The 12,061-nt window shown below is 48.0% G+C and overlaps 1 protein-coding gene across 3 annotated transcripts in view; it reads left to right on the forward strand.

Annotated features, from left to right (window-relative positions):
* Window positions 1-12,061, forward strand: part of BLK (BLK proto-oncogene, Src family tyrosine kinase) — a 65,985-nt gene that overhangs the window by 23,789 nt on the left and 30,135 nt on the right. For 2 of the 3 annotated variants that reach the window (XM_025209510.1, XM_025209511.1), the window contains exons 2-3: window positions 724-835; window positions 3,440-3,488. In XM_025209510.1, coding sequence (XP_025065295.1) covers window positions 725-835; window positions 3,440-3,488 — 160 coding nt within the window. In that variant the 5' untranslated portion in view covers window position 724. Of the gene's footprint in view, window positions 1-723; window positions 836-3,439; window positions 3,489-10,744; window positions 10,943-12,061 lie in introns of those variants that run through there. The other variant, XM_025209512.1, reaches the window with a different exon arrangement.

Consider the following 12,061-nt stretch of genomic DNA (forward strand, 5'->3'; position numbering starts at 1 on the left):
AGTAAGAAATGCTTGGGTGGGTGAGGGGGTTTTAAAGCAGAACTGGACAATGCAGACAATTTTAACCAGTCCAAACTTGTCCTGTGAAAATTTTCAGCCTAAGCACTAAACTCTTTCAGCACAGCTAGCTCTGGTTGAAATCTTTTCTGTGTCCACCCAAATCCCCCTGTTGCCTCTGAAGAGGAGGAGGACTAGAGGAAAGCTGGTCCAGTGTTCAGGCCATTACTACCAGCCCCTGGGGGGTTCATCTCCAGGTCCTTGCTCTGCCTCAGTTTCCCTTGCACAACCTTGCTTGAGTCCCTGTGAGCTGATGTATGCTGCAGTCCCCAGATGCGATTGCAGCTTGTGCAGATTTATGCAAGGTAGCTGTAAAGGCACTTGTCTGGGTACCGATAGCAGGAGAGCTGCGGTGGCAGGGGCTTCCGCTAATGCGAGCTTTCCCAGAGTCTCAGGCGGGGCTGCGCTGCTGTGGCGAAGCAGGTCGTGGTACCCGTGTGAACTGCTGCGCTCAGATGCAGCTCTCCTGAGCGCGGCACAGATGCAACTCATGAGATGCAACCACACAGAAACGCCCTGAAACCCTTTGGCCCAAACTCCATTGCACCCACTGAGCTCTGCTTTCCCCGCCACTCCCTATGCTCTCATTTCTTCCCATCTGCTGGTTCTGCCTTCTTTCCTCTAGGAGTGGTGTCATGACATGATCTTCTGCCTTTTCCCTCACAGGATGGGTTTGCTTGGGAGCAAAAACCAGCATATGCCCAAGGAGCATTGCGACGGCATGAATAAGCAAAGGCATCATGTGTTTTCTAAGAAGAAGACTCCACCACCGCCCCCGGTAAGTGAGCAGCTCTATGTCCACGGTTTGAGTAGCCCTACCAGCACAGTTGGGTGTGAAATGAGGGAGTGCTTGCATGTGCCCATGATACCTCGAGCCCTTTTATTTCCTTACCTTTTATTACCTAACAGGTAAAGGGTGGGAAGGATGATCTAGTGGGTGAGCAAATGCCCTTCTGACTCAGGCACCTAGCTGCAGTCAGTTCCCTGCCTCTCACCTCTGTCTGTAAAATGGGTGGAGTTGCAGTCAGTTACCTGCCTCTCACCTCTGTCTGTAAAATGGGTGCAATGTTCTCCTACCTGCAAGAGATACTGTAAGGCTAAAATGGCATCATGGCAGTGAGCCCTTGCAGCGGCCAAAGGAAGGTCTGCTGAGTCTGGCCCAATCATTTGTTAGCACCTCATAGGCTGCAGAGACAATGAGGTCTGGATCTCTAAATAGAATAGAGGGCCCGAGTGAAGAACGCCTCAGGCTTGTGGTGGTTTCTGTTGTGTGACATTCAGACAGAGCTTTTCCTGCGGGGTGGCCGCATCCAGACCACTTCGGTGTGGCCATTGCCATGAGCTCGCCCCAGCCCAGCTAGCAGAATGGCACACAGGCAGTGTCAACTCAGAAACCACAGTGGAAACTTTGATGAAAGCAAAAGCAAGATGCAGAGAGAACAAGGACAAAATGCTCAAACGCAGGGGCACAAAGCTAGGCATCAAAATCAGCAGCAAGATGCAAAGTGGCCCTGTTCCCAGAACGGCTGCGTACCAGTAGCTACCAGCAGCCCGCTCCTGCAAAACTAACAGGCTAAAAAGCCCCGAGTGAGCCCTGGGAAAGCATCTCCAGTCTTTCAGGAAGACTGGTCTTGAGCTAAGGCTCTGGGATGAGACTCAAGAGATCTGGGTTATGCAACCTTGGGTACATCATGCAATCGATCTCTGACTCAGTTCCTCATCTGTAAAATGTCTCCGCTCTGCCCTAGTTAGATGCTCTGCTTCTCAGCATGTGTTTGATATCCAGCACGATAAAAAGCCCAGGGATGCATGGAATAATGGAACCGCCAATGTGCTCGAGGGTCCCTTGTTGCTATTCTGCATTGTATTGAGGGGACATATGATGGGTTTGGTTATTACCATGAGTACTATTACCGTGGATGCCTGTGCAAAGAATGTACAGTGGGGTGGCAAATCCTAGGAACTGGAGGAAGTTTATTTGTACACCCACCTTCATTGCATGGGTGTAAATGACTCCAACCCATGAGCCTGTAAGCACTACAACCTACAAGTCACCCTGTCTGTAGGAGACGTTTCATGGAAGTCGACTTCTTCCCAGCTCCAGGGCCATGGGCAGATCTGGGATTTTGAAAAGGAGGATGCAGATGGTGTGGTGCATCCTCACATGTAACACAACCCATTTTTCTCTAGGTCAAAAGAAACTAGGAGCTTTACTAATGTGCTAGAGGCCTGGGATATATTCATCTCTTTAAGATCAAAGCCAAAGCAAATAGAACTTTATTGGAAAGCACATCAATTTGCTGTGTTATATATTATATATAAAAACACAACAAATCAGGCAAAAAAAAAAAAAAAAAGATGATGTTTCATTAGTCCTGTGGTCATTAGAATTAAACGTATGGCTCCTTTTTTGGATTCATGGAAGAAGAATTAGCTTTTTTGAGCATCTTAATGATGCATTCAATGCCCCACTGAAAGTTATTTCCACACTCAAGTTAATAGTCACCTGAGTTAACATTTCCACCCCAGAATGAACGTTTCTAGTTGGAGATAAAACAGTTTGCCAGGCTATGAAATAAGAGTGACATTACCAGGAGCAGCCAACAGACAGCAGCAGGATGCCAGAAGAAAGACGAGCTTGATTAGTAAAGCATCAAGACCATTAAGAGGGAGAGAGGGTTGTTAAGGCCTGTGGGATGAAGAGTTTAGAAGGAATCTAGTAGGTTATAACAGGCACAAGTCAATTGACTCCTTCACCGCTGCTCCACTGCCGGGCAGTCGGTTTTAAACTTCAGGTGGACCAGGAACAGAAGTTGGGGGGGGTTCAACAGCATCACTGCCTTGCCCTCGGATCCACCCCTGCCTCAGGCCTTTTCCAAATGCAAAGCCAGGAAGCATGATCCCCACGGCGTGGTCTTAACCCCAAGAGTTTGTCGCAGCACATTTCTACTTGGCGTCCTTGCATTCACGAGCGAAGAACATTTATGGCAAATAGCATCCTGCTTTTTCTTCCCGGAGTAATATTGCCTTTGCAATTTCTCGGTGGGCTTGTCTGCTGTATCATGCACCGCTTAACAGGGATCAAGCAACAGTGAACTGGATTATATCGTACGGCAGCATTTTGAAACCCCGTTGAGCCGGTAACTCCAGCCTCATCAAATAAACCCCTGCGCTGGTGGAGAGGGAGATAGTAGCTATTTGCAAATGCAGACAAGCAAGCTAAGGGCAGATCATATGCTGAAAACAGAAAAAGACAGACAGGGATAAAGACCACTAAAGCTGCTGGAAAGATTGCAATGGTTTAGAATCAGCGCAGAAAGCAGATCGTTTGCCTAGCACACCAGATTAACACGTGGGCTTTATTTTTATGTTCCTGCCAAAGGTCAGACCCAGGAATTGCGCCTCACATTTCAGCCAGTCATCAGCCCAAGGTAAGACTCTCAGATTTGTTTCGCTCTTTCCTTTTCCCTCCCCTGTGTCCTTGCAGCACCAAGTGCTGTCCCTGGAGAGCCAAGAGTAGAGTCTCAAAGGAGCTTGGGGCTTATTTATTTTTAATACTTTTCATGCAGAAGCTCCTGTCCGGTTACACTTCAAAGGAGTCTTTTTCACATCAGTAAATATTGGTCATGGCCAATTATAAATGCACTCAAAAATCCAGTCCAAAATAATCCAGGAAAAAACATCCTCGGTGAATTGGCTGAGCGAAACAAAGTGGCCTGACATTCAACCCCGATACACATTCAGGGCACATCTACATGTGCACTTTCATGTGCATTAGCTTATTTTAATGTGCATTAAAGCATCACTAAAAAAAAGTGCTATTATTTAATACATATTCAAATAGGCTAATACACACTAAGCATCACTAAAAAACTGTGTTCTTTAGTTAATGGGCATTAAGACAGCTTAGTGCACATTGTCCTAGTACCTCGTAATAGAGGGTGTATGCACACATGCATGCAACACAGTGCCGGGAGCTTTTAAAGGCACTCAGTGCTGCATCGTATGCGTCTGTATAAATGGTGACATGCGCGTCAGCGCTGAGAAAATGGCAGCAGCACACTTTTGAACTAAAACACATCAAAGGGGTTTTAGTTTTAAAGCACGCCGCTGCTATTTTCTTAGCACTGACATGCATTTCACCGTGCGATACAGCACCAGGCGCATCAGTTTGCATGCTCCATAGACTCAGTTAATTGAGTCTGCTCCAACATGCTGGATTTCGGGTGGGTTGGAGCAGACAAACATATGTGTATAAATGCCCGGAGGTACTAGATTTAATGTGCATTAACTAAAGCACATTAATGCACATGTACACATCCCTCGTGGGTCTGCCTGAACTTTTGAATGCCTCATCCTACGGCCTCTCAGCAGTCCAGGAGAAACATCCCTAAGCGCTAGCAGGAGGCAGAACTGTGTGGGATGCAGTGATTTTTATAAAAACCAAAAGGACACACATGGAGGCCCTAGCTACTTTGGCCATTTGTGTAATGGTTGGAAGATCAAAGAATGGTGAATAGCATCCTATAGCCAATTAGGTATAACAATACTTTGCCATTTACCTCGACCCGTCATCCCAGCAGAGTTTAAAATGTTGACACCACAAAAGAGGTCCCTCCCAGGGTGGAAAAGAAGAGTGGGGAAGGGGGGACATGGGAAAGGGAGACAAGGGCATACATAGAGCCTCTTCCCTAGGGGTAGGGGAGGAGAATGGGGGTGCTGGTATAGGGAGGGGGCAGGAAGGGTGCACAGAAACTGGTTATGGTGGAGAGGAGAGGGACTGGTGGGCATGGGAGCAAGAAACACATAGAGTCCATGCATATTTGGGGATGGGGTATAGGGAACCTCTGCAATAGAGGGGGGAAGGAGGCAGTGCACAGGGAGGTTGTGCAGGGGGAGGAAACAGGTATGGAGGAAACCCCTGGTGTGTAGGTGAGTTTGGCCTCCAGATGCAGCAACATTAGCCACATGTGGCCGTCTAACATTCAGCCTTTACAGAGGGAAAGGTTCAAGGTAGAGAGGGAATATCAAATAGTGCTGCTATCTCTGGCAGGCCCAATCTCTTCAGACCTTGACCTTTGAGAATAATTTGTGCATGAGAATGGGTGTGCATAAAATTACTCTCGTGGCAATATCTTTGGGAACCAAGGGGGCCTCACCCCTTCACCCCAGTGTCTATTGAGAGGGGGACAACTATGCAAAGCGGTACCAAGTTAAATGGAGGTGTGATTGTAAGCCAGCACCATTGATTCAGCAGGGTTAGTATTGTCAAGGGACACCCTTGGATTGATTTCAATTTGCCCGTGGTTTCGTGCTGAATCAGAGTGAGGAGTGACAAACCCTAACCATACCACCAACTGTTGCCGCACGTCTCGGTTTGGAAACAGTGAATCGTTCTGTTTCAAGTTGATTTGACAGGAGCGTGTGTCCTGCCTCCCTGAGTTGCTCCGGGGTCGCCGTAGGGTGGTCATTCAAGTGCCGCGGGAGACAGGGCGTTCACATGTCGAATTTAAATTTTGCAGAAAGCACACTTTCCATGTAAAAGAAATAATAATGGAATATCCCCAGCCTGCTCTATGCTCAATTCTGGGGGAAATGGGGGCTGAAAAGCTTGGACACCAATTTTCACGGGAAATCCTGTTTCCAGCCCAACCCGAAACCCAGAACCCAGCTTTCCTCAGAGCTGGCCTTTTTACTTCTACTTCGGACCAGAAGGCAGAAGTTCAAAGCTTCTCAGTGAAATGAAGAAAGCTTTCAAATAGAAATTGAGGAACCATTTCCATGCTCAAAAACAAGACTGGGAGCAGTTGCGTGTCTCTTCTAGATTTGAAGGGAGATTTAAGGCGAGATTCCCCTTCCCCAGCCAACAGACTAGGTTTAGGCGTTTTCAGCCAAAGTGACTTTGGCTCCCTCCCATTTTGCTACCACGTGGGTTGACAGCTCATTTGGGAATAATGTCGGCTGTTTGTTTATTCCAGTCAAACAAGAGGATGGATGTGAATTAAGCCAGGAGGCACAAAATGCAGATGAGTGAACCTTTGAAACAAGACCTGAATGATATTTATTGGCAGTGCTGCCAGTCCCAATTGTCCCAGTGTTGCCAGTCCCCAATTCATAAATATGATTTGGGCCAACAAAAAAATTAAAAATCTTGATATTTGCTATAAAATCACATTATTTAAAAAACAAACAAACAAACAAGAATAAATTTGGTTTCTTGGTCTTTGCCTTCTCTTTTTACCCTTAAGGGTGACCATTCTTCACATTTACAAAATCTTCTCTGCTAAAACCTGCAGGTTCCTGGCTAGAGGGTCTGGCACCTTCATTTAGGGTCAGACCTATTGCCATATTTGAAGAAATGTTACCCTATGGTCAGGTTGATGTGGACTATGGGGGTTTCTTCCTTTTTCTGCAGCATGGACGTGGCCTTCTTCCTTGGCTCTCTCAAGGGCATGTTAACACCCCTGCAGCAACGGGACACTGGCAGCCCTGCTTTACCTGTGGCAGACTCAGGTGCTTTGGAGCCATTTTCCTTGTAGTTATGCCACAGGGTTGATTGAATATAATTTTAGGAATAAGTTAGGCAAGGATTTGTACGGGATGGTTTAGATAGGGAAGATCCTGCCTTGAGCACGGGGTTGAACTTGATGACCTGTCCCTTCCAGCCCAACATCTGTGATTCTGCCATTGAAAAAAAAATTCTTTTTTGGCCGAACTGACAAAATTGTAACCCAAAAGTAATCAAAACAAACAAACAAACTGGATACCAAGTTTTGATTTTTTTGGTGAACAAAAGGAATCAAAACTTATGAAGGAAAGCCAGCAATTCCTGCAAATGATGCTCATTTGGTTGACAACAGTAGCAGTAGTAGTAGTAATAGTAGTAGTAGTAGGAGGAGGAGGAGGAGTACTAGTAGGAGGAGGAGGAAGAGGAGAAGAACAGGTTTGGCACAACCTGTGTGATCAGCCTGGTTCGGGATCTTCCAAGTGACATCCAGCATTGCATTAGACTGACACGTTGTCTTCCACCCTCTGGAGCAGGGGCGAGCAATTATTTCGGGCAGAGGACCGCTTACTGAGTTGTGGCAAGCCATTAAGGGCCACATGACAGGCAGCCAGGGGCAGATGTATATTAATTTTCTAATTTTTTTAGGGGCCCCACGGACCAGATACAATGGCCTGGTGGGCCGCATCTGGCCCACGGGCCGCATTTTGCCCACCCCTGCTCTGGAGGGAGGGAAAGCAGTACTAAGGCATATCAGGTTGTTTATACTGCAAGAAAATAATTGAATGAATCAAAAGAATCCCTCATGGAAAAAGGGCTTGCATGATAAAGGACAGTGTTATTTAACCCTTGTAAAATCATAGAAGTCATAGGAAAGTAGAGCTAGAAAGGACCACACAAAATGATCTAGTTCAGCCCCCACCTCAAGGCTGAGCCATCCCTGCCTAACCCATCCCAGACAAGTGTCTGTCCAGCCTGCTCTTGACAGCTTCTAAGGATGGATATTCCACTTCTCCAGACAACTTGCTCCAGTGCCTGAGCACCCTCGTAGTCAGAAAGTTCCTCCTAATCTCTGATCCCCATTTCCTCTGATGAAGCTTGAGGCTTTTACTCCTATCCTGTCTTCTGTGGTCACAAAGAAAACCCATCTCTATCCTCTCTGTAATCATCCTCCAGGAATTTGAGGGCTGTTGTCAAATCCCGCCTCGGTTTTCTCTTCTCCAGACTAAATAGCCCTCATTCTTTCAACCTTTCCTCATAAGTCTTGCCTCCCAGACCCCTAATCATTTTTCTTGCTCTGCACCGGACTCCTGCCAAACTGTCCATGTCCTTCTTGAAATGTGGGGGGCCTAAAACTCACCAGTGCCAAATACAATGGAAGAGTTACTTCCCTTGGTTTACAAGTGACAATCAAATTAATACAGCCCAGGATGCTGCTCACTTTTATTGCAACAAGAGCACCCTGTTGGCTCATATTCCACTTTGGGTCCACCGCAGCAGTTCCCAAACTGTGGTATGGGTACCACCAGTGGTACGCATACAACCTGTCAGTGGTACATGTTAACAAATGTATTATAATCACTTTCTATGACAAAAATTTGCTGGTGGTACTTAAGAGTGAACTGAAAACATTGCTGGTGGTACTTAAGGTCGTATCATTTTAAATTGGTGGTGCACGATCTGTCAGAGTTTGGGAACCGTTGGTCTACCATAACCCCAGGTCTTTCTCTGCAATGCTGTAGCCTCGCCAGTCATTCCCCGGTCTGTATTTGTGCATGCAATGATTCTGTCCCAAGTTCAGGACTTTGCATTTGTCCTTCTGAAATCATATTTGATTGATTCTGGATGATTTGTCCAGTCTGTCCAGGTCATCCTGGATCCTAGCCCTACCCTCTGGAGTGTCTGCAAACACACCAACTTGATGTCAGCTGCAAATTTACTTACCACACACTCCATCCCATCATCCAAATCACTGATGAAGATATTAGTAATTTGCAACAGTGATTAGTGATAAGCAACCACTAGTGATAAGCAACAATAGTTCAGTGTGTCCAGCCTCACCCAGCCACCCCTTGCCTCACATCCATGCTACCACTGTCTAAACCAAAGCGGGGTAACCTTTTTGGCAGGCATGCCACAGATTCGCCCTACACCCTTCCTGAGTGCCACTCCAGTCTCCTTTTTCTGCCCAGTCTACTGCACTGCTTTCTGCTCCCGGTCCTGTGATCACTGCTGCATCTGCTGTTCTGATTTCTGCTTCCTGCCTTATCGACAGCTGTGTGCCCTGCTTCCTCTGTTATCTTCCACGTGCCACACACACAGGCTGCCTGGGCCACTTGTGGCATTCGTGTCAGAGGGTGCCCACTCCTGGTCTACACAGGACTCATCATTATTGCCCAGGGTGTTGCACAGTTCTCTGAAGCTGTGGATTCTGGGAGATTTGCAAAGTCTTCCAGTGCCCAATGGAGCCGGAGTTAAAGGATAAGTCCAACTATTTCAACAAGCAGACCTTTGCACCGGTGCTACTCATTATGTATTGGCTGACATAGGCATCTGTCTGTCTCACAAGACAGGAGATGTGTGCTGATTTTCTGCATCAGCTCATTAAACATCTGTGACAGAGTCAAATTCTTGCATGACAGTCAATTCCTGACTTATCCCATGGGAAATGAATATCCAACAGTCCTGAATGTGGGGTGGGGTACTGGCTCAGGGCCACCCAGCTTTCAGACAAGTAATAGCTAGCTGATCAATGAGATAAAATAATTTCTTTTACTGGCAAAGGCAACCCGTAGCCTTTCTCTCTTCACCAAACGAATGGGACTTATAATTCACACCTGTTACCTCCTGTGTTGAATCCTCATTTGAAAGATAAAGTGAAGCTGGAGTGACCTCTCTAGGATGCAAAGGCCCTGGTAGTGGGAGACATTAGGTGCCTGCATACCAGTGCTCCCCTTTGGGCCTTGCTGGTTTAATCCAAAGGAAAGGCAGGGGCTCGTATGTATGATTCACAGATTCACAGGTTCATAGACGTAGGGTCAGGGGGGACCTGAGCAGATCATCAAGTCCGACCCCCTGCCATGGGCAGGAATGAATACTGGGCTCATATGATTCCCACTAAGTTAAGCTCATATGACACCAGCTAGGTAGCAATCAAGCCTCCTTTTAAAGACCCCTAAGGTAGGAGGCAGCACCACTTCCCTTGGAAGCTGGTTCCAGATCCTGCTTGGCTGCAGGAGCTGCCAAAGTAAAGGAAATCCTGCATTTCTCTGTCTATCGGGGCTCCACTCCTAGGCTGGCTGCTGACCAGAGTTACAGAGCCCAGTCCACCCTGTCGTGGAGCGCACTTCAGTCTCTCAACCTTTTTGGTGGCATTTCTTGCAGCAGGGGTAAAACTAGTACCTCCTCTGCCCGAAGCTATTCACACCCTAGAGGTTGCCAGATTCTTTAACGGCCTCCTGGCACTTGGCATGAAGAATCACAGGCAGTACCGTGTCCTGTAAATTGTGGAGCAGGGGAACCTGATCTGACACAATCCTGATTATGCATAAAGCAGGGAGAATATGTAATAATGTTATCTCACAGACGTTAGGAGACACTTACAGCATCCACCCACAGAGAGTGTTTTTGAGGTCCACAGGCACGCATGATTAAGTTTCCAAGCTCTCTCTAGCCCACTCAGGCAGCCCGAATGAAGCTGAGAGTCATTTGGGTCTACCTATCCACCTCCAAGTCCCACCCCCCAGCAGACAAGCTGGAGGAAGCTGCTCTGGCCTCTGGTTTACAAAGACTTGCTTTTCCCCCCGCCCTCCCCTGCATGTGCGACATCTCCAATCAATCTCAAATAGAAAGCAGCCAGGCCCTGCGCACACAAAACGTGCATTGTTCCAGAGACGTATTATCTTGCAGTGAAACGGGTGAGCCTGGGTTGCTCACTGGTGGCATTATTTGATAAGGTCAGAGAGGGGTCTTGAGAGCCTCCTAAATATAGCCCACCTATCACTTGTGCTGCATTCACGAGGCCGCACACAGGCTAAAAACTTTGACTGATGATCCTTGTAAGGCTTGATTTGCCCAAGATGTCATGAGAGCAGCGATCCTTTCTGCTTCAATAGCTGCAGCCACCCAGCGCGCACATGACCGGTTATACGCTCATGATAAGGAAGCAGTGGTATAGTTGGCATGGGGCATGGAAACAAAGCAGTTAAGCAGCCCCATGTGTTTCATTGATAAAGGAGCCACCCTGCAGGGCATTATTACTATATCGAGTCTGGGGGCAGTCCCAGAGGGGGTGCAATGGTGCGGCGGCACCTTTCTTTCAGATTGGACTGTGCCGCATCTGGGGAGCCTATGGGACTTAATTTTAAGTCCCCAAAACAGGTAAGAAACCCCCTTCTTCCCCTCCATGCCCAAAGACACATCCTCTTCTCTCCCCTTCCCTCCCACTCCCCCCACTGCTGCTTTCCCCGTTGTCCCAGAGGCAGACAATCGTCAAAGCTGCTAGGACTGGGCTCAGCTGGAGACAGCAGCAGACATGGCAGAGGGGTCTCTCCTCCTCACACCTTCTTCCAGGGGACTGAGCAGGTTGGGGGATCCTATTCCCCACCTCTGCCTATTGTTGCAGAGGTGGGGAATGGGGTGCTGTCACCGAACCAGCCCCCACACAACCTGAAGTGAAGTGGGCTGAAGGCAGGCTGGGGCAGCCTTTAAGCTTCCTCCACCCGTGGGACTGCGAGGAAAGCAGCAGTGGCAGGTGGGGAAGGGGAAAAAGGGAGGGGGAGAAGGCGAGGGGATGGAGAATGTCTTTGAGCATGGAGGGGAAAGGGGAGGTTTCTTATCTGCTTTGGGGACTTTAAAAAAAGTCCTCGGAAACTCCCGCAGTGCAGCCTGCCTTCGCTGGCGGATTGCTCCTGCATCCACCTCTGCCAAATCCTCCATCTGTCCCTGGTCACGTCTCCTCTGCTAGGAACCAAATAGTGCACTAGGCTTTTCCTGTCGATCCAGCTCCTGAATACATATGAGATTGGTGGAAAATCAGGCCCACTTACCACCTCTGGCTCTTAACAGGTCCAAGGGCTTCCTCTAAACCCCACTGAAATCAGTGGCAGTCAGGAGGGGATTACAGCCCCAGGGCCACGGGGTTGAGCCTCTTGAGTGGAGAAAAATGGCATTTATTCAACTTAGAAAGGGGGAACCTGTCAAAGTCCAGGCAGGAGGCAATGAAAGCCTGGAGGAGAATCTGAGTTGAAGGGACTGAAGAGAAAGGCTGGCCCCCTCAAGTGCTTTGTAGCAAGTCGCAGCAAAATGTCTATGTAGTCTCGAGAGCCAAGGGAAGATTCACTTGATGGTCTGAAATCATTGAGAGGACAGAGGGGTTGTTCACAATGGCTGTGGACAAGGGGCAGAGGGTGTGGGGAGCACTGATTTTCACACACCTCAAGCTTCAGTCCTTGCCTCCAAGGAGGACAGTCTGGGACCCACTGTGTCACCTTCTCTCTC

The sequence above is a fragment of the Alligator sinensis genome, unplaced genomic scaffold, assembly GCF_000455745.1.
Source record: "Alligator sinensis unplaced genomic scaffold, ASM45574v1 scaffold393_1, whole genome shotgun sequence".
Taxonomy (NCBI): domain Eukaryota; kingdom Metazoa; phylum Chordata; order Crocodylia; family Alligatoridae; genus Alligator; species Alligator sinensis.